The 22,763-nt window shown below is 49.3% G+C and overlaps 1 protein-coding gene across 7 annotated transcripts in view; it reads right to left on the bottom strand.

Moving 5' to 3' along the window:
- The window catches only part of ITPR1 (inositol 1,4,5-trisphosphate receptor type 1), a 67,878-nt gene that overhangs the window by 28,355 nt on the left and 16,760 nt on the right, over positions 1-22,763 (bottom strand). For 5 of the 7 annotated variants that reach the window (XR_011850303.1, XM_072127898.1, XM_072127899.1 and 2 more), the window contains exons 2-31: positions 19,665-19,717; positions 19,323-19,425; positions 19,129-19,199; positions 12,503-12,618; positions 12,182-12,268; positions 10,638-10,796; positions 8,818-8,916; positions 8,521-8,604; positions 8,062-8,208; positions 7,714-7,809; positions 7,532-7,576; positions 6,679-6,833; positions 6,502-6,601; positions 6,262-6,422; positions 5,745-5,886; positions 5,500-5,658; positions 5,084-5,256; positions 4,872-4,991; positions 4,404-4,598; positions 4,071-4,322; positions 3,619-3,760; positions 3,389-3,542; positions 3,067-3,257; positions 2,859-2,979; positions 2,720-2,774; positions 981-1,146; positions 740-904; positions 579-644; positions 362-499; positions 159-284 (exon numbers count right to left, since the gene is read on the bottom strand). Coding sequence is in view for 6 of the 7 variants with exons in the window: in XM_072127898.1 (XP_071983999.1) it covers positions 159-284; positions 362-499; positions 579-644; positions 740-904; positions 981-1,146; positions 2,720-2,774; positions 2,859-2,979; positions 3,067-3,257; positions 3,389-3,542; positions 3,619-3,760; positions 4,071-4,322; positions 4,404-4,598; positions 4,872-4,991; positions 5,084-5,256; positions 5,500-5,658; positions 5,745-5,886; positions 6,262-6,422; positions 6,502-6,601; positions 6,679-6,833; positions 7,532-7,576; positions 7,714-7,809; positions 8,062-8,208; positions 8,521-8,604; positions 8,818-8,916; positions 10,638-10,796; positions 12,182-12,268; positions 12,503-12,618; positions 19,129-19,199; positions 19,323-19,414 (3,777 nt within the window). In the remaining variant the exon portion in view is untranslated. The remainder of the gene's footprint in view (positions 1-158; positions 285-361; positions 500-578; positions 645-739; positions 905-980; positions 1,147-2,719; positions 2,775-2,858; positions 2,980-3,066; positions 3,258-3,388; positions 3,543-3,618; positions 3,761-4,070; positions 4,323-4,403; positions 4,599-4,871; positions 4,992-5,083; positions 5,257-5,499; positions 5,659-5,744; positions 5,887-6,261; positions 6,423-6,501; positions 6,602-6,678; positions 6,834-7,531; positions 7,577-7,713; positions 7,810-8,061; positions 8,209-8,520; positions 8,605-8,817; positions 8,917-10,637; positions 10,797-12,181; positions 12,269-12,502; positions 12,619-19,128; positions 19,200-19,322; positions 19,426-19,664; positions 19,718-22,763) is intronic. The other 2 variants (XM_072127903.1, XM_072127901.1) reach the window with 1 other exon arrangement.

The raw sequence follows: 22,763 nt of genomic DNA, 5'->3' as shown, positions 1-22,763 counted from the left end.
AGACAAGCTGCACACCCGGCACATACGGTGTTCAGCTGGTGGCAGTAGATGTGTTAAGCATCAGTCGGCGCCATCATGAGGGCTATGGTATATGACCGTCTCGGGAACCTTGCACCCGTGTGTAGTCCTCTTTCTCCTAATAATGAGCCCAGACTCACCCCCGGAGTCAGGAAGAGGTTAATGTGCTTATGGAGCAGCGCCTGGTTCTGCTGGTTTCCTGCGCAGAAGTTCTGGAGAAACTCGTGTGCGATCCTCATGATCTCCTGCATCCGCGTGTCCTCCGTCTGGAACACAGTAACAGCGTCGCCTCAATATTCCGGATCTGTTCACGGTCACAGACTTGAGGTCAAACACCACAAACCTTCTCGTACGGGATCTGCAGCAGCTCCAGGACCACCGTGTGCGCCCCCATGTTGCGCAGGAGGCGCTGCTGCTGCTTGCGGTTGCGGCGCCCCGAGGTGTTCTCCTGCACACACAGCTTGCTGAGACGCAGGAGGATCTAAGGGGTTAAATATACTGAGGGTGAGTGGAGGCCGGACCACTGAAGAGGGATAGTACAGCAGGTGTATGGTACCCACCTCACGGACCACCCTGTAGTTGTAGCTACTTGTGCTCTCCGGCTTCTTCGGGGTCCGGGATCCCTCCTATGGAGGTAAAGGGATTGAGATTCTGATCCGGATGGGACACCATACACAGGGGTAATGACTGCACCGGCCAGCAGGGGGCAGCCTGCACTTACATCCTTGCCCTCTGCATTCACAGGTGCCGGCTCCAGAGCCTCCTCTGGTCCAGATCCTTTATAGACCCAGAGCTCAGACTTCTCCACGATGGACCTTAGCTGGTCCAGGTCCTGCTTTATCTGCTTGTAGTTATCCACGTCCTGACTGGTCACCAAGAGCTGGACCTGAAACACAAGGGGGCGCCATGACGGTCTGCAGGACCCTACCATAGATCCGAAGGTCCACACCCCTCCCAATTACCTGTTTGAACGCCTGCAGAACCTCTTGGCGCTGGCTAAAGTGACGGAAAAGGAGCTGCAGGGCACCTGACACAAGCGGGGGGTAGTCGTGCATTGTGAGGTGCAGCAGGACACGTAGAAAGGTGCGGCCACCGTCATCATCCAGGTCCAGGGGAGTGTTCTCCTCACTAAGGAGGGAAGAGAACGGAAGATAAGGAGCTCCCCCTAGTGGTGACTGTGTATAATCTGTATGTAGTGATCTCCCCCTAGAGGTGACTGTGTATAATCTGTATGTAGTGATCTCCCCCTAGTGGTGGTGTATAATCTGTATGTAGTGATCTCCCCCTAGTGGTGGTGTATAATCTGTATGTAGTGATCTCCCCCTAGTGGTGGTATATAATGTGTATGTAGTGATCTCCCCCTAGTGGTGGTGTATAATCTGTATGTAGTGATCTCCCCCTAGTGGTGGTGTATAATCTGTATGTAGTGATCTCCTCCTAGTGGTGGTGTATAATCTGTATGTAGTGATCTCCCCCTAGTGGTGGTGTATAATGTGTATGTAGTGAGCTCCCCCTAGTGGTGGTGTATAATCTGTATGTAGTGATCTCCCCCTAGTGGTGGTGTATAATCTGTATGTAGTGATCTCCTCCTAGTGGTGGTGTATAATGTGTATGTAGTGATCTCCCCCTAGTGGTGGTGTATAATGTGTATGTAGTGATCTCCTCCTAGTGGTGGTGTATAATCTGTATGTAGTGAGCTCCCACTAGTGGTGGTGTATAATGTGTATGTAGTGATCTCCCCCTAGTGGTGGTGTATAATGTGTATGTAGTTATCTCCCCCTAGTGGTGGTGTATAATCTGTATGTAGTGATCTCCTCCTAGTGGTGGTGTATAATCTGTATGTAGTGATCTCCTCCTAGTGGTGGTGTATAATCTGTATGTAGTGATCTCCTCCTAGTGGTGGTGTATAATGTGTATGTAGTGATCTCCTCCTAGTGGTGGTGTATAATGTGTATGTAGTGATCTCCCCCTAGTGGTGGTGTATAATGTGTATGTAGTGATCTCCTCCTAGTGGTGGTGTATAATGTGTATGTAGTGATCTCCCCCTAGTGGTGGTGTATAATGTGTATGTAGTGATCTCCCCCTAGTGGTGGTGTATAATCTGTATGTAGTGATCTCCTCCTAGTGGTGGTGTATAATCTGTATGTAGTGATCTCCTCCTAGTGGTGGTATATAATCTGTATGTAGTGATCTCCCCCTAGTGGTGGTGTATAATCTGTATGTAGTGATCTCCCCCTAGTGGTGGTGTATAATGTGTATGTAGTGATCTCCCCCTTGTGGTGGTGTATAATGTGTATGTAGTGATCTCCTCCTAGTGGTGGTGTATAATGTGTATGTAGTGAGCTCCCCCTAGTGGTGGTGTATAATGTGTATGTAGTGATCTCTCCCTAGTGGTGGTGTATAATGTGTATGTAGTGATCTCCCCCTAGTGGTGGTGTATAATGTGTATGTAGTGATCTCCCCCTAGTGGTGGTGTATAATGTGTATGTAGTGATCTCCCCCTAGTGGTGGTGTATAATGTGTATGTAGTGATCTCCCCCTAGTGGTGGTGTATAATGTGTATGTAGTGATCTCCTCCTAGTGGTGGTGTATAATCTGTATGTAGTGATCTCCCCCTAGTGGTGGTGTATAATGTGTATGTAGTGATCTCCCCCTAGTGGTGGTGTATAATCTGTATGTAGTGATTCATGCGGCTTCTCACCTTCCACCAAAGATTCCTTCTGCCTGTTCCTCTATGTGTTCAAAGTCCAGAGCCCCTGATAAAGTACAATATATGTAATAAAGGAAGCCACTCTAGAATCCAGGACTCTCGGATATATAATGGGGCGGCTCCTCTGTACCTGGCACCATGGTGGTGGCATCGGCCCCGTCTGCGCTCTGGGCATTGCTCTCATCAAATTCGCTCTTGAAGATGCAGAGGAGGCAGGAGATGCGGTAATCCAGGCGGACATTGAGAATGAACTGAATGAGAGGAGGGGACAGTCAGGAAGCGGCCATAGATGTGCCCACCACCACCACCACCAACATCCCCAACCTCGTGGCTTGTACCTGGAGGATCTCAATGATCTTCAGCTTGGTGTCCATGACCAGGATGTCCTCCTTCTCCGGCTCGCGTTGGGGTTTGATGGCTCCTTCAGGTGCAGCCAGAGGCGCCATTGGAAGGAAGCCGCCACCACGCAGCACCACCTGCGTCATCAGCTCGCCAACGCCATGGATGGAGCGCATCACATTACTGCCCCCTGCAGGCAACAACTAGAATGAGGGCGTCTACTATGGGTTACAATTCAAGTCTAGAGGCCACCCAAGGCAGTGAGGTCACCATGATAAGAGCCCCCTCCCCCCAGGAGTGCCCCGCCCGCCCCTCGGGTACCTTGCTTCTCATCCCCCTTGCCCATCTTGTTAGACGGGAAGTTGGAGGTCAGGTGCACGCAGTCCAGGATCGCTAGAAGGATCTTCGTCAGTCGGAGAAGGTCGCTGAAGTTGTAGAAGCCGAAGTAGATGAGATTTCGTGCCAGGTTCACCACCTGAAGAGATGAGTGGATGGAGCAACGTCACTTAGATACAAAACCCAAGAGGAGGAGCTGCAGAACATCGCGTCACCTCAAAGGTCAACTTGTTCTTCTCCTTGTCCGAGAAGGGAAACCGCTGCCCCACCACATCCCGCAGATATTCTTCTACAAACTCCATGGTCTGGGCAAAGCGCTCCTTGATGTCATCCCTGGAGGTGCCGCTGCTGTCATAGCTGGGGGCAAGAACAGGGGGTCAGGGGTCACTGGGCAAATAGTGGAGATGGGATCAAATCAAGGACCATCATGGAAAGACCATGCAGACTGCTTGTGAGGACACGAGAGCAGAGCACAGCAGTGTGTGGACACGCCCCCAGTGCATATAAAGAAAGCTACAATCCTGGAATATAAATCCATATTTCACAGTTCTGCTGCTACTAAAATACAGTAGGTCTGATTACACAGATGGTCCTGCTCCTTAGATTTCCGCATCCACATAACCTGCAAGGCCTTTATTTAACCATTTCCTGTCCAGCGATCACTTACTCATCAATGGCGATCTCAGACGGGATCTCGGACCACAGTCGGGCGTACTTGACGGGTGTGACTTGCTCCTGCGGGTCGCGGTCCACGTGCATGTGGAGCATCAGGCGAGAGAAGGAGGCCCGCAGGTCGTAGGGCAGGTTCTCATCCGCCATGCAGTGCAGTATGAGGTCCACGTCCAGCTGCCCGGAGATCTCATTGATGGCCAGATACTGGCGGTCCAGGCACATCCGGGCAAACAGGTTGAGCTGGTACCTGCAGGGGCAGAGGGCAGGGGGTGAGGCACAGCTGGTGGACGCCTTCCAGGAGGGTGCAATGTGGGCCCCAGGGTCTCACCTGTAGTAACTGAGCACGTCCTGGTCCTCCTTCTGCCCCTCCTTGGCATCCTGCGCCAGCTCCCTGATGCTCTTACTACGAGTCTCCTTATTGCTGTCCCTCCAGAAGAGCCAAACCTCCTCCTCATCCTCCCCGGCCTCCAAGGGGTTGTCTCCTCCGCTGAGACCCTCAAACTCAAAACGAGACAGGACGAGCCTATAGAGGAGATACAAGGGGAGGTCATGGTCAGAGCACAGGTCCTGGGGGTCACAGATGGCCCTGCGGTACCTAGCGGTCTTCATCTACATCACTGGCCTCACCAGTCTTATGCTGTATCTGCACCCAGCACTGATGAGGCCAGTGATCGGGGGAACGAGACATCACTACAGCTCAGTAAGCAGAGACCCCCGCCGGCCCCCATAAGGAAAACAGACATTGTCCTTGGGTAAGGGACCAATCCCTTTAAACAGGAGGTGGACTTCCCCTCACTTGGTCTCGATGAGGATGTCAGCGTTGGCCGGGTTCAGAACCGCCTTACAGATCAGCTCCTGGGTCACCGGGATGGATTTATTCATGGAGACGCAGAGATCCGACAGATAATCCAGGAACCTACAGACGAGCAGAACCGGAGGACAATGTATGAGGTGGAGGGTCCCCGGGGCACCCAAAAGCCTCCCCCAGCCCCCCAGCAATGGCCTCACCTGGGCTCCCGGTTCTTCCTCACCAGACTGACGAAGGTGTCGATCTCTGCGGCTGTGATGTGCTTCTCCAGCAGCTTCCGGTTATTGTGCAGCAGCGCCGTGATCGTGTCTTCTGCCAGGACGTCGTAGCCAATCTGCTTCTGCATGAAGCCAAACTGCTTGGCAATGTATTCCTGCGGAGACCGTACAAGCCGGGGGTCACAGGTTACAGCTGCATCTTACTGATACACAGCTCCAAAACCTCTGCACACACCTCAAGATAAAGGATACAAGACCTGCTCCAGCAGCCACCACTAGGGGGAGCTCCTTGCAATACATTACACCAAATAGCAGAATAGTGAGGAGCTCCCCCTAGTGGTGGTGTATTATCTGTATAATCTGTGGACAGGATTATTTGGCACTACACATTATTGTACCTGATTTTTGCGGTAGTCTTGCTGTGAGTGGCGCAGCACCCGGTAGCAGAGACGGCAGATGTGCCTGAAGGGTGCGTGCCGCTGATCTCCGAGCTCCTCCAGCCGCAGCATTGGGCCGTCTCCGCTGTCAGTGAATGGCGCCTGCAGCAGCTTGAAGATCTTTGGAGGGAGAGACGCGTTACCACCCTGGAGCACCCGGGTGCGGAGGTGACAGTCTGCACCCAGTACACGGAGAACCCACTCACCTGCTTCAGGATATTCTGCTCCCGCATCAGTTTTTGGCGCTCGCGGTTGGGTTTGTTCACCAGAACCTCTAGGACGTCTTGGCCGGAGTTGACCCCCGCGGTGACAAAGTAGACGAGCTCCTCCAGCAGTTTGGTCACCGCCCTGCGAGACGGAGGATCAGGAGATACTTTGTGTCAGTGTCCTGCTACATGTACTGGATCTTATACTCTAGTCACATCCAAAGCCGCCTCCGACAACACACATGACCTTCCAGCCAAACTCCCACAATGCACTGCAGAATTGTGAGAGCCGCTCTGGATGTTGGATAAACGGATCTGACATGATACAATTTACATCCTATAATACGAAGAAACAGAATGAACTACAATGTAGCAGACTAGATGACCTCACACTGGTGCCAAGAGGGGATCGTGGATGCAGCTCTGGATGGGACTAGAGTAAAGCAAGTAGTGGCATTTCTAGGGTTGGCAATGACATGCTGGGACTTGTAGTGTCCGGGGTTCAGCGTCTCGTCACCTCCTCTCATTCTGGGTGATGGTTCCCTTCTCCAGTTTCCCGGCGATGGACGACAGGACTTTGCTGGCGTCATTAGCAAAATCCAGATCTCGCACCTCGGCTGGCGACACCGGAACAATGGCGAAGGCTTCCTTGTCTTCTTTAACCGGAGACGTCCCGATCTAAGAGACGAGCCCGGATCAGGTCACCAAAGCAAAAACCAGGATCTGTCCAGTCCATGCGCCCCCGGGGGACACTCACCCGCAGCATCACCGGCTTCTCCTCGTCCTTGTCTATGGGGCTGTTGGTGCTGTGGACCCAGGTGTTGGTGCAGAGATGCCGCAGCCGCACGTAGGAGTTCCTAAGAGAGAAGAGGACACCGGAGTCTAGAGGTCCGAGGCCCAGCGCGCCTCTCACCCCCCGGTATACACACCGTACCTCGGTACCAGGCTGTCTCCTCCCCGCAGGGTGGTCGGGTCCAGCTCAAAGATGGAAGATATATCATTGCCCTCAGGGACGGACACCAGCGTACACTTTATCTTCTCAGAGTCGATGCAGATCCTGGCGTGGGTCGGATCTTGTTCTGCGTCCATCTGATAAGTCAATGGGATCCGTCATGGAACAATGAGGATAAAGTCAGGCAGGCGACTATGGAATATGTACTGAATCCAAGCACCGGGGAGAAACGCTATATACTTGCACTATAGGGAAAATAATGGGGCCACCACCCTCCTGTAGCTTCACCAATAATGTATGGTGTATATACAGCCACCCTCCTGCAGCTTCACCAATAATGTATGGTGTATATACAGCCACCCTCCTGCAGCTTCAACAGTAACTGATATATATCCACAATCCTCAAACTTTAACATGAACAATCAAAAGGTTCTTCTCAGACAGGAATAGAAACGCTCCACAATGACCGCTCACGGATCATACACCCCGCATGGGCCCGGCAGCCATCTTCTCCTACACACATCGCATATATGGGCATCTACAAGGTTTAATCCTCCAGCTCCTGGCAGTGACAGATGCCACCATAGAAAATACTGAAGAAATCACCGCTTGAGACTCGGGGCACGATTTGCTAATCTCGAAGCGCTGCGGTCACCATGGATCAAACCTCGGACAGGACATGCCGCATTCATATCGATCATGAAATGGGCGAGGAAAGCAGATGCCGAGCACAATGTAAGGGAAGGATGGGCAGGAATGGGTTAACAAGCCAGCGGCCCCTGGGGTGGCCATGCTATAGGATGAGGGGGGTCTGCTATCGTCTGGTCTTACTCACGGAAACCTCAGCCTCCAGGCAACCTGCATCATAGTCAGGATTTACCTGGGGAAAGAGAACCGGAAAGAGAGGTTCATCAAGGCGGCCGGAAAGTGGTGGCCGCCGGGTAGGATCATGGGCACGGGCCCAGCGGAGCCCCTGAGGAGAGAGCAGCGGTCAGGCTCCTCGGGGGAGTTACTCACCTCAGCCGCTAGGTAATGCCCAGTGGCAAGATGCTTGAACCGAAACAGACTGTTCCAGTATCCGGCGCCCCCTCTGCACGGGTCGTGCTGCACAACCTGCAATCACAGATTAAGAATCAGCTCTTAAAGGGGTCCTCCACTATAGTTCTCCAGTACTTCTCTGGGGCAACTATTAGAGTACTTGCTGACAGTCCTGGACTGCAAGGCGCAAAGATACCACAGGATAAAACTTCAATGGAGGACCCTTATTACATGTAGGACCCCCTTTACATTTAGCCATAGACTCATCGGACATTGTAGTAAATACATTGTAACTCTGGTGGGATCTTCGAAAGGGCGAGCACTTACCTCCACCTCCCATAAAGCCTTGGAGCTGGTGGCTGACGTGGCCGACTGTCGACCGGTCGTCCGCAGAAACACATACTGCTTCTTCCTGTGCTCGTCGCAGGTCAGGAACTTCTCCTGCTCAGCGTGGAAGAGCCGGACCACATCGCCCTGCAGACAGAAAGAGGGTCACAGTGGTGGAGAGCGAGGGGCCATTCCCACTGCACCCTAAAGGGCGCAGGAAGTCACTGATCTAAGCTCCCAGCATCCACCAGGCCGACCATCATCTATCTGCACCCCAACAACATCCAGGGGGCCACATTACAGCGTCACCTCTAGAGCCGCCATTGCGGGACCATCAGACCCGCTTCGAGAGGTAATGAGTCTTCCTGGGGTCCAAGGTATCCTTTCTGAGGAATTATAGGTCCATCAAGGTCCCAAGAAAGTTCAGAATAAAAACCTCTGCATCCGTCTGGTGCTCACCCCTTTAAGAATGTCGTCCTTGTTGTCGCTCCATTTCATGAACAGAACAATCTTCCAACTGGTGTTACAATTCACAGAATTCACCTGAAGATAAAGAAGATTACCCAAACTAGAAAGAGCAAAAGAGAGACAGGAGAGGGGGAAACATCATATACACACACACACACACTACACTCCCCATAGTGTCCCAGCAAAAGAACCCCCAGCCCTGAGCTGCCCCGGGGAGTAACCCTGGCAGATTATATAACAGGGGAGTGAAGAACCACCTACAGATATAAAATCCCCTAAAGCACTCACCTCATTACATCCCGGGTTATCTGCCAGCTGATGGCTACTGGCATGGAGAGGCTGCCCAGCATTTACTGGGTTAAGAACAACTTTATCTCCAATTACCACCTGAAAAGAAAACACAATCATCAAATAAGAGGAGAAGAAGACAATACTGCCCCCTATGTACATGTATATAACTACTATAATACTGCCCCCTATGTACAGGTATATAACTACTATAATACTGCCCCCTATGTACAAGTATATAACTACTATAATACTGCCCCCTATGTACAGGAATATAACTACTATAATACTGCCCCCTATGTACAGGAATATAACTACTATAACACTGCCCCCTATGTACAAGAATATAACTACTATAATACTGCCCCCTATGTACAGGAATATAACTACTATAATACTGCCCCCTATGTACAAGAATATAACTACTATAATACTGCCCCCTATGTACAGGGATATAACTACTATAATACTGCCCCCTATGTACAGGAATATAACTACTATAATACTGCCCCCTATGTACAAGAATATAACTACTATAATACTGCCCCCTATGTACAGGGATATAACTACTATAATACTACCCCCTATGTACAGGGATATAACTACTATAATACTGCCCCCTATGTACAAGAATATAACTACTATAATACTGCCCCCTATGTACAGGAATATAACTACTATAATACTGCCCCCTATGTACAGGAATATAACTACTATAATACTGCCCCCTGTGTACAAGAATATAACTACTATAATACTGCCCCCTATGTACAGGAATATAACTACTATAATACTGCCCCCTGTGTACAAGAATATAACTACTATAATACTGCCCCCTATGTACAGGAATATAACTACTATAATACTGCCTCCTATGTACAAGAATATAACTACTATAATACTGCCCCCTATGTACAAGAATATAACTACTATAATACTGCCCCCTATGTACAGGAATATAACTACTATAATACTTCCCCCTATGTACAGGAATATAACTACTATAATACTGCCCCCTATGTACAGGAATATAACTACTATAATACTGCCCCCTATGTACAGGAATATAACTACTATAATACTGCCTCCTATGTACAAGAATATAACTACTATAATACTGCCCCCTATGTACAAGAATATAACTACTATAATACTGCCCCCTATGTACAGGGATATAACTACTATAATACTGCCCCCTATGTACAAGAATATAACTACTATAATACTGCCCCCTATGTACAGGAATATAACTACTATAATACTGCCCCCTATGTACAAGAATATAACTACTATAATACTGCCCCCTATGTACAAGAATATAACTACTATAATACTGCCCCCTATGTACAGGAATATAACTACTATAATACTGCCCCTAGGAGAAGCCAGCAGTGAAGGAGTTAATCATCTCCACATAATTGATACAATGTTCCTCATAAATGGCAGATGTCCCCGGAGGGGGGACACATTGTTGTGTTTGGGAATAATCTCTCTAATAGGTTGTATATTATAAGGAGGTGGGTGGGGGAGGGGGTGTTGTACGGCCTCGGGTCCTCAGATATTTGGGTCAGGTTGAATACATTGTATCTCAGATTATTAAGACTTTCATTGAATTCTTCCTTTTATAATAAGACGAGGCTGAGGAGGAGCAGAGATAACATCGCTCCCTGTATACAGAGCCTCTATGGAAGCTGCACAGGTTAGTACCCAGCTTTCCCAGACACAGATCAAAGTAAGAAATTCCATCCGACCATTTAAGGTATAAAACATTGAACCCTTTGGATAGACAAGGGGAGGACTTGTCCCCCAGCGAAACTCACACTATCACCAATAGAGCGCAGCTTATAGAACGGCTGAATGTAAAACCAGGAGCCTTCATTTCCAGCTTCATCCAACGTCACTCGCATCGCGTTCTTCTCCAGGAGCGCAGGGAGGCGCTTATTCACCGTCAGGTACTTGTTACTCTTTAAATGGAGCAACTAAGGAAAAAGAGAATAGTGAGTGCAGCTCTGGAGTATAATACAGGATGTAACTCAGGATCAGTACAGGATAAGTAATGTCATGTATGTACACAGTGACTGCACCAGCAGCAGAATAGTGAGTGCAGCTCTGGAGTATAATACAGGATGTAACTCAGGATCAGTACAGGATAAGTAATGTCATGTATGTACACAGTGACTGCACCAGCAGCAGAATAGTGAGTGCAGCTCTGGGGTATAATACAGGATGTAACTCAGGATCAGTACAGGATAAGTAATGTCATGTATGTACACAGTGACTGCACCAGCAGCAGAATAGTGAGTGCAGCTCTGGTGTATAATACAGGATGTAACTCAGGATCAGTACAGGATAAGTAATGTCATGTATGTACACAGTGACTGCACCAGCAGCAGAATAGTGAGTGCAGCTCTGGAGTATAATACAGGATGTAACTCAGGATCAGTACAGGATAAGTAATGTCATGTATGTACACAGTGACTGCACCAGCAGCAGAATAGTGAGTGCAGCTCTGGAGTATAATACAGGATGTAACTCAGGATCAGTACAGGATAAGTAATGTCATGTATGTACACAGTGACTGCACCAGCAGCAGAATAGTGAGTGCAGCTCTGGGGTATAATACAGGATGTAACTCAGGATCAGTACAGGATAAGTAATGTCATGTATGTACACAGTGACTGCACCAGCAGCAGAATAGTGAGTGCAGCTCTGGTGTATAATACAGGATGTAACTCAGGATCAGTACAGGATAAGTAATGTCATGTATGTACACAGTGACTGCACCAGCAGCAGAATAGTGAGTGCAGCTCTGGGGTATAATACAGGATGTAACTCAGGATCAGTACAGGATAAGTAATGTCCTGTATGTACACAGTGACTGCACCAGCAGCAGAATAGTGAGTGCAGCTCTGGGGTATAATACAGGATGTAACTCAGGATCAGTACAGGATAAGTAATGTCATGTATGTACACAGTGACTGCACCAGCAGCAGAATAGTGAGTGCAGCTCTGGGGTATAATACAGGATGTAACTCAGGATCAGTATAGGATAAGTTATGTCATGTATGTACACAGTGACTGCACCAGCAGCAGAATAGTGAGTGCAGCTCTGGGGTATAATACTGGATGTAACTCAGGATCAGTACAGGATAAGTAATGTCATGTATGTACACAGTGACTACACCAGCAGCAGAATAGTGAGTGCAGCTCTGGGGTATAATACAGAATGTAACTCAGGATCAGTACAGGATAAGTAATGTCATGTATGTACACAGTGATTGCACCAGCAGCAGAATAGTGAGTGCAGCTCTGGGGTATAATACAGGAGAAGTAATGTCATGTATGTGCAGACACAGGACTGTACCTGGATAACATTTCCATACTGGATGACTGTCCCCAGGAGCTTGCGATTCTCGGTCTCATTCTGCTTTTTCTCCAGGTCTGCTGCATGCTATTAAAGGAAACAGAAGATTTATCATCACAGATTATAGATGATCACGTGCAGTAACCTCTCATCACCACCAGGGGACAGTTAACAGAATACCTTAGACAAAAATCAATGATTTTAATAGGAACATGTGAAAATGTAGAATATATAGATTTTACACAAATACATCTATTATACATTTATTCCCCGGCCCCTCCCCCGCCGTGGCCCCTCACGTGGCTGCATCCTGGGCCTTACGTGTAGCTTGTTGAGCAGGACGGTGTCGGTGGTGCTGCTCGCTCCGGGTTTTGCGGCTTTCCAGAACTGTTTCTGTGCGGAGTATCTGTTCATGGGGCAGAGTCTGAAGAGACAGTCTGGAAGAGAAGACACAAGGGGCCTGTAGGGTCTCCACGTGGAGGGCAGCAGCGGGCACCCTGCCCAGCAGCGGGCACAGGAGGCGGCAGGATTAGGATGATAATGGGCCGACAGCCGGAGCTTATGGTGCAGGAAACTAAATGAATTGTGCAGATTAAGACGTCAAATGCAGGCGGCCGCTGCTGCAGGGAGGAAAGGGTTAATACGCAGCTGCATCATATCTGCGCACACAGCAGCCCCTTTAAGAAGAAAGAAATCAGTCATGCGTGTTATGGACAGTCCCTTTAAGCAATAATTCAGGTCTATATGACAAGCAGGGGTGTGTCTGGCGCTGCCCAGTTACAGCCGCAGCAGGAGGCACAGGTAGCGCCGCACATGGAGGGGGGAGACATCCATGAGAAAGACAGGCATAAGGGGCGGGGCTGTGACAACCTCATTATAATAAAGTCATTTACGTGAGCAAAAGCACAAACCAAAAGCCCACAAATCCCAAAATGACCTATTTATTTAGAACACAGTGGGGGTCATTTACTAAGGGCCCGAATCGCATTTTTACGGCGATTAACCCTAATTTTTCAGTTTTGCGCCGATTTTCCCTTTATTGCCCCGGGATTGTCGGGCCGGAATGCACGAGACGGAAATTGGGGGGCGTGGCCGTACAAAAACCCTATGGATTCGGAAAAACCGCCGCATTAAAAAAAAAAAAAAAAAAGTGTCGCTTGACACACACTTACTGCACCCGGCCCGGCTTGGTGAACTTCAGTGCATTCCATTGAACTTCAGCGCAGCAGCGACACCTGGTGGACGTCGGAGGAACAACTTTAGTGATTCGCCGGAAGACCCAAATCCTCCACAGAGAGCGCGCCGCTGGATCATGAATGGACCGGGTAAGTAAATCTGCCCCAGTGAGACAAGCTTTTCATGCAGCTGGGAGTGTCCTCACACTGCTGTGCTCTGAGCAGAGGGCAGGGATTGTGGTGGGGGGGGGGGGTGGAGTTCTGTCAATTCTTACCTACTAAAATTACTGCTACATGAGGTTCTCAAGGCAGATGGGTGTTGCTAAAGAGCAATGAAAGAAGCTACAATAAAACCCATATATCACAGTCCTGCTGCTACTACCATACAGAGATATGATTACACATCTCTCCAGGGACAATACATAACACTGGCTGCAGAGAGCACAGAGCACAGCAGTGTGAGGTCTGATTACACATCTCTCCAGGGACTATACATAACACTGGCTGCAGAGAGCACAGAGCACAGCAGTGTGAGGTCTGATTACACATCTCTCCAGGGACAATACATAACACTGGCTGCAGAGAGCACAGAGCACAGCAGTGTGAGGTCTGATTACACATCTCTCCAGGGACAATACATAACACTGGCTGCAGAGAGCACAGAGCACAGCAGTGTGAGGTCTGATTACACATCTCTCCAGGGGTAATACATAACACTGGCTGCAGAGAGCACAGAGCACAGCAGTGTGAGGTCTGATTACACATCTCTCCAGGGACAATACATAACACTGTCTGCACAGAGCACAGCAGTGTGAGGTCTGATTACACATCTCTCCAGGGACAATACATAACACTGGCTGCAGAGAGCACAGAGCACAGCAGTGTGAGGTCTGATTACACATCTCTCCAGGGACAATACATAACCCTGGCTGCAGAGAGCACAGAGCACAGCAGTGTGAGGTCTGATTACACATCTCTCCAGGGACAATACATAACACTGGCTGCAGAGAGCACAGCAGTGTGAGGTCTGATTACACATCTCTCCAGGGACAATACATAACACCGGCTGCAGAGAGCACAGAGCACAGCAGTGTGAGGTCTGATTACACATCTCTCCAGGGACAATACATAACACTGGCTGCAGAGAGCACAGAGCACAGCAGTGTGAGGTCTGATTACACATCTCCCCAGGGACAATACATAACACTGGCTGCAGAGAGCACAGAGCACAGCAGTGTGAGGTCTGATTACACATCTCCCCAGGGACAATACATAACACTGGCTGCAGAGAGCACAGAGCACAGCAGTGTGAGGTCTGATTACACATCTCTCCAGGGACAATACATAACACTGGCTGCAGTCCGCCTCATCACACCTGCTGACAGGTTCCCTTTAAGTCACAATTAGAGATGAGGGGACCCGATAATTGGCCAGGAAGGGTCCTAACCCCAATTTAGACACAGGTTCCGCTCTTCTCTAGTCACAGTATGAGACTACCACCCCCATCATCCACTGTCTCTAACATGTATTGGGTTGCAGCTTTTGTTCCCAGCAAGGTCTGGACATTTTTGTGGCCAAATAGTAAAGTTCTCTTCCGTCTTGTGGTTTGGTTTTCCATGTTGGCCCCTAACCTGCCCCGGATCACCCTGAGGGGGGGAAATAGTTCTGCAGGAACCCAGATACTAGAGTCCAGCTCACTTTTGAGCTGTCCTATAGGAATATCCACCCACCTAGGATCACATTGATCAAGGGGGTCCTCACCCAGCTTTCCCAAAATACTGAAACCAGGCCTCTGCTTTGCCAGGCTGCAGTAGAACAGAACCAGAACCGGCACACACTTGTCACTCAGCTTTGCCAAAACCAGACACAAGTCTAAACATCTGAAAGGGAATAATAATAATAAATAATAATAATCTTTATTTATATAGCGCCATCAAGTTACGTAGCGCTTTACAAATTAAATCTCTTGAAGATTCATGAAAACTTAATGGAGCGGCAAAATAAGTTTTGGGGAAACTTAAGTTTGGATGATCGAAATGTGCAGCCAACACAAAAGCGCGGGACCCCCGGCAGATGGGAAGGGGTTAACCCTTTGTCATGCAGCCTGGGAATCTGAGGGTTGTCTGGGAATGGAGCGGAGCGGCCACTGCGCTGCCCTTATTTGGTAATTAGCTGCTGTCAGGGGAGGAGGAGGCCGGGAAGATGCAGGAGCAAATCCAGAGCGGAGGGGACCTGGATCCAGGGGCTGCGAGGAGGGGACCCAGAGGATGCAGGGTCAAGGGGGAGCAGAGCACAACTACTCCTGGGAGGATGCACCTACCACAGAGGACGGGGACCACCACGTCTTAAAGGGCCACATACACTAAAGCACAAACACTGTAATGGGGACAACAGGGGCTAATCTATTGCTCCCTGGTATCAGCCACATGAGAGGCCAATGAAGGGTTACTGCTCAGCGCAGCCAAGAGAAGGGGATGATGGGAGCTGCCAGGAATTGAGGTTAATACATGGCACATAAGAGGGACAGGGATGGAAAAACAAGCAAATCAGCAATCTTTGTAGAGCGCCGTAATCTGCGTATAATAGGGGGTAACCCTTTATGTGCCAAAGCAGAGGAAAGAGCGAAGAGAGACTCCAGCCAGAGCCGCAGATTATCGCACAAGCAGAAACCTCCAGAAAAAGCTTCTACACAAATCATCATTGTGTTATATGGATCACTGAGCAGCGGCCGCCCCAATCTCATCCCCAGAACTAATTCTGTACCAGATCAGGAAGGACAAGGATCAGGGAAAGACAAGAGCTACAGCACCCGCACCACATCACATCTCCATTATACTCCAGAGCAGCAGCCACAGTTCTGCTGACTTCAGAGCCGAAATCATGAGGGTTCCTGTCATTTGTACAATGTCTGGTACATAGATGACACCTCACAGATGTTACTGGGGGCATGTATATAGTAAGCAATGTCATGTATGTACACAGTGACTGCACCAGCAGCAGAATAGTGAGTGCAGCTCTGGGGTATAATACAGGATGTAACTCAGGATCAGTACAGGATAAGTAATGTCATGTATGTACACAGTGACTGCACCAGCAGCAGAATAGTGAGTGCAGCTCTGGGGTATAATACAGGATGTAACTCAGGATCAGTACAGGATAAGTAATGTCATGTATGTACACAGTGACTGCACCAGCAGCAGAATAGTGAGTGCAGCTCCGGGGTATAATACAGGATGTAACTCAGGATCAGTACAGGATAAGTAATGTCATGTATGTACACAGTGACTGCACCAGCAGCAGAATAGTGAGTGCAGCTCTGGGGTATAATACAGGATGTAACTCAGGATCAGTACAGGATAAGTAATGTCATGTATGTACACAGTGACTGCACCAGCAGCAGAATAGTGAGTGCAGCTCTGGAGTATAATACAGGATGTAACTCAGGATCAGTACAGGATAAGTAATGTCATGTATGTACACAGTGACTGCACCAGCAGCAGAATAGTGAGTGCAGCTCTGGAGTATAATACAGGATGTAACTCAGGATCAGTGAAGGATAAGTAATGTCATGTATGTACACAGTGACTGCACCAGCAGCAGAATAGTGAGTGCAGCTCTGGAGTATAATACAGGATGTAACTCAGGATCAGTGAAGGATAAGTAATGTCATGTATGTACACAGTGACTGCACCAGCAGAATAGTGAGTGCAGCTCTGGAGTATAATACAGGATGTAACTCAGGATCAGTACAGGATAAGTAATGTCATGTATGTACACAGTGACTGCACCAGCAGCAGAATAGTGAGTGCAGCTCTGGGGTATAATACAGGATGTAACTCAGGATCAGTACAGGATAAGTAATGTCATGTATGTACACAGTGACTGCACCAGCAGCAGAATAGTGAGTGCAGCTCTGGAGTATAATACAGGATGTAACTCAGGATCAGTACAGGATAAGTAATGTCATGTATGTACACAGTGACTGCACCAGCAGCAGAATAGTGAGTGCAGCTCTGGAGTATAATACAGGATGTAACTCAGGATCAGTGAAGGATAAGTAATGTCATGTATGTACACAGTGACTGCACCAGCAGCAGAATAGTGAGTGCAGCTCTGGAGTATAATACAGGATGTAACTCAGGATCAGTGAAGGATAAGTAATGTCATGTATGTACACAGTGACTGCACCAGCAGAATAGTGAGTGCAGCTCTGGAGTATAATACAGGATGTAACTCAGGATCAGTACAGGATAAGTAATGTCATGTATGTACACAGTGACTGCACCAGCAGCAGAATAGTGAGTGCAGCTCTGGAGTATAATACAGGATGTAACTCAGGATCAGTGAAGGATAAGTAATGTCATGTATGTACACAGTGACTGCACCAGCAGAATAGTGAGTGCAGCTCTGGAGTATAATACAGGATGTAACTCAGGATCAGTACAGGATAAGTAATGTCATGTATGTACACAGTGACTGCGCCAGCAGCAGAATAGTGAGTGCAGCTCTGGGGTATAATACAGGATGTAACTCAGGATCAGTACAGGATAAGTAATGTCATGTATGTACATAGTGACTGCACCAGCAGCAGAATAGTGAGTGCACCAGCAGCACCATATCTCTATTACACGTAGGCTCCTACATGACTGATCTCAGAGCTCATGGTGAAGCAGGGACCTTGTAGAGGGTTGTGGCCCCTTAAGGAGCGCTGCACATGATACAGTCAGAGTAACATAGTAACCAAAGACGTGATGTCAGCATCAGTAACAATGTGTAAAACATTTCCGTGCAGAGAGGAGCCACTTTGGAGCAGTGGGATTTGTGTATACACTTGCGACACCCTGGTATGTAAACTCCAGCGTCTCGCGGAAGAGTCCGGCGCTCCAGGATTCTCATTACGAGTGAAGGCTCCAGGTACCAGACACGCTGCACCGGATCCTTACTGTAAGGAGATGGGAGAATCCCAGAAACAAGTCGGATTGTTCCAAGACACTGAGCAATCTGCTTACATTACAAGGAAACTGCTGCAGGAAAGCCCAAAGCAGAAGATACAGACAGGAGGGATGGGGGAGGGGAGAGGGACCCAGACCGGAGCGCAGGGGAGCAGGGAAAAGCACCTGGAAGGATCCGGCCACTCAGTCCGTTACAATGTGTCAGCCGCTTGCAGAGATAATGGGGCATCCTCTGGCATCACTGCCCTTAAAGGGGTTTTCCCACAATATACATTTATGCCCTCTCCAAGTCCCCTGTAATTACACTTCTTGTCCTGCACAACTTGTCCTGCAAGTCCTATCTGCGGCACAGGATGAGCAAATCCTAAATATCCCGTCTCTACTGGACAGTGCAAGGGGATTGCAGTCTGACAACCCTGACACATTCCTCATTGTGTAGGGCTTAATGTACATTACAGACAAACCCCTTTAATAATCTCAGCAGCTACATCAAAGCAGAATATTAGTAGCAGATGTGATTATTAGGGTTCAGGCATCACAAGTCCCACAAGCAACAACCTGCCCCTATACCCAGAGATTGGGGTCACCACCCAGCGAGGGGACGGGTGCAGCAAGATCTCCGATCCCCAGGAATAGGAAACAATCTAAAGCCATGGAGGCCGAGAGCTAAAGATCTCCCTCCCCCATGATCTGGAGCTGAGAATAAGGGGGGCCCCCCAGACACAATAGGACTGAACCCCCAGGAATACCATATGTTACTACTGCCGGATCCCCATCCGTGCCCGAGCTGGAGGTAAACCTTTAACACTCTACCACTTACCTCGAAACTTTTTAGGAGGGTTATTGAGGTCACCGGCTTCAGGCTGCACCACACAGCGGTCGTCCACCAAACTGCAGCAAGATACAAGACATCAGTAATGGAGCCCAGAGTTACCCCAAATATCACACAGGAGGGGGGAGAAAAGTATCATCTACAATAACGCGGATGAATACAAGGTGTCACCGGCGCCTCACCCCAGGGTGCTGATAAATCCATTGACCGACCCCTCGGCGTACAGGGACACGATATCCCCCACATGGAGGAAGCTCGACATCTTATCCGACATGTTTGCTGATCCTGAAGAAGGAAGAAGAGAAAAGATATTAAACAAGGACGATGCCAAGGTGACACTGGCGCAGAACCGATGCCAGCTCTGTGCCCTCTTATCTCGGGATCCTCCAGCCTCCAGTGCAGCACACGGATCCCAGAGCCGTCCATCACCCGGAGGGAGGGGGGCAACATTAACCCTTATTTACAGGTGGCACCACAACAGCGTTACATGCAGGCGGGGTGCGGGCAGGGTGGGCAGCACTCACCTGGGAGTCCTCAGCAGCGATGTGTCCTGGCCTCACAGCAGCCGCCCGTCGCCCTGAGAAGAGAAGGAACAATTATTTTATCTTGTACAACGCTGAGAAGATTCAAGAACGGATAAAACCGCTAAACTAATAAGTCTCGTGACACTACCCTAAAGGGAACCTGTCAGCGTGTTATTAGTAGCAGCAGGACTGTGAAATTGTAGATTCTGCAGATGAATTGGGGGAGGGGGTGTAGCCTCACACTGCTGAGCAGCCCATCCCCCCCCCCTCAGAAGTGGACAAGATATTAGATGGGGTCCTGCACCGATCTGTGTGTTACCTGCCCAGTATTACTACAGCAGCGTCAGATTGGACGCACCCATCGCCCATCAGGGACAACCCTTTCCATAGGTAACAGGATATCACATTACTCAGCTGCGCCATTCTATGGGGTGAAGCCTTGTACATAAATATCCCATCCATCACCCCGTCTGCCATCTCCCTGGATGGTGATAAGATAAGACGGGTGCGGACACCACCGCTTCCTGCAACACAGGTACCGAGCCTAGGAGTGACCACAGCGATACACCTGCTGAACGGCGCCCTCTATAGGTCAGCATCAGAGGTGCCCTCTGACCCCACAGAACGACCCCCCCCCCTCCCTCTACAAACACCCCCACAAGTGGCGCCCTCTATAGGCCAGCATCAGAGGGGCCCTCTACAAACACCCCCACAAGTGGCGCCCTCTATAGGTCAGCATCAGAGGTGCCCTCTCCTGACCCCACAGAACGACCCCCCCTCCCTCTACAAGCCAGCATCAGAGGGGCCCTCTACCAACCCCCCACAGCAGGATATGTAGTTCAGTAATGGAAACAATGTTGCGCTGATTGATGCATTCCCCTTACAATGTAACTCTATGGGGGTGGCTTAATGTATTATAGACCCGACCACAATGCATTATGGGGTAGCACCCCCCCCCCCAATAAGCTTTACATGATGACCAATCGCTATAGAATTCTACAAGGATTCCCTGCCGCCATCTTCCAGACCAGGAGGGAGGGCAGAAAGCCGTTGCGGGTCTGCAGAGCATCGCACATCCATATGTAACATATTCCAGACTTTTCATGGACCTGCGCCTCCCTGGAATTGCTCTTTTTGACATCATGTCATCCACACAACCCCCAGGAGGACCCTCTGCCCGTCCCCCACTATAGCAGGGTCCTGTGACCTGGACAGCAGGAATAGTGAAGGGATCCTGCAGATTCTGTCTTGCATCCATCTTCATTCTACTGTCCTCTGTTATCAGCCATCTGAGGATAGGAAGAAAGACAGGAACCCTTCCACCCCTCCAGTGCTGGATACCTCACATTCAAATCACATTTTTAACTACAAAGTGAATTTTTTTGCACCTTTTGTTAAAGGAAATCTCCCACCAGAGAATCCATCCTGATAAACCAGGGACATTAATCATAAATCCAGGCCCCGGGACTACGGGATCTTCTTATACCTGTTATCCATGATTACCAGCCTGAAGTGCTCTGGGAGGGGGGTGGGAGGAGCCTCTCCGTTCTGTAGCTTCACAGGCTGTTACAATGTGTAAGAACATTTCCCCACTCCCATTGGGTGAGATCACATGAGGTAGCGTAGGGAAGGAGACAGTGTAACAGCCTGTGAAGCTGCAGCACAGTGGGGCTCTGGTAATGGCTCATTGGCATAATTATAAAAGTTGATTTTACATCAATAAGGCCATGGATAACAAATATAAACATTAAGTCCTAGTTTATCAGGTTAGATTCGGATGGTAAATCCCCCCCAGACTCTAGTGGTAATGATCAGCCCCAGGTGGGCACAGGGTCGCCCCCAGTAAGCGCGGAGCTTCTATCTGCAGGATTTTATGACAGTCATCTGTGAGGCTGACGGTTATGATCCAGAACCTGCTGCCATCTTTATAGAAATCTCTACACATAAAAGGCGACCTCCCAGACAGCGCAGGGCGAGGCGGGGGGAACCGGGGGCCTCACCGCCGCTAAACCCTCCAAAACTCAACTTTAATGACCCCTGGAGACAAGATCCTGACAGGATTCTCGGATGAACGGAAAACCTTAAGTAAATAATCCTTAAAGATCTCATAAAGCAGCAGAGACTCCGCCACATGAAGCCTGTCCAAGTTTGGCGTTCTCTCTCCCGTATTGTTTCACGATCCGAGGGGGAAACGTGCGGCCGCCATCACAGGAGACGAGGGGCTGCCAACCAGAATCATAGACAACCCCAGGAGGAGCAATACAGCACGAAGACAAGACCCCAGGAGCAGCAGGGGGTTAATATCCATTGGGTGCTTAATATAGCCTTAGAGGGGACCTCACACTGCTGTGCTCTGTGCTCTCTGCAGCCAGTGTTATGTATTGTCCCTGGGGAGATGTGTAATCAGACCTCACACTGCTGTGTTCTGTGCTCTCTGCAGCCAGTGTTATGTATTGTCCCTGTAGAGATGTGTAATCAGACCTCACACTGCTGTGCTCTGTGCTCTCTGCAGCCAGTGTTATGTGTTGTCCCTGGAGAGATGTGTAATCAGACCTCACACTGCTGTGCTCTGTGCTCTCTGCAGCCAGTGTTATGTATTATCCATGGAGAGACGTGTAATCAGACCTCACACTGCTGTGTTCTGTGCTCTCTGCAGCCAGTGTTATGTATTGTCCCTGGGGAGATGTGTAATCAGACCTCACACTGCTGTGTTCTGTGCTCTCTGCAGCCAGTGTTATGTATTGTCCCTGGAGAGATGTGTAATCAGACCTCACACTGCTGTGCTCTGTGCTCTCTGCAGCCAGTGTTATGTACTGTCCCTGGAGAGATGTGTAATCAGACCACACACTGCTGTGCTCTCTGCAGCCAGTGTTATGTATTGTCCCTGGATAGATGTGTAATCAGACCTCACACTGCTGTGCTCTGTGCTCTCTGCAGCCAGTGTTATGTATTGTCCCTGGATAGATGTGTAATCAGACCTCACACTGCTGTGCTCTGTGCTCTCTGCAGCCAGTGTTATGTATAGTCCCTGGAGAGAGGTGTAATCAGATCTTTGTGTAGGTTGTTGGTAGCTGCAGGACTTTAAAATATGGGTTTATA

Source organism: Engystomops pustulosus, chromosome 10 (genome assembly GCF_040894005.1).
Source record: "Engystomops pustulosus chromosome 10, aEngPut4.maternal, whole genome shotgun sequence".
Taxonomy (NCBI): domain Eukaryota; kingdom Metazoa; phylum Chordata; class Amphibia; order Anura; family Leptodactylidae; genus Engystomops; species Engystomops pustulosus.
This window is presented reverse-complemented; position numbering and strand designations above follow the sequence as displayed.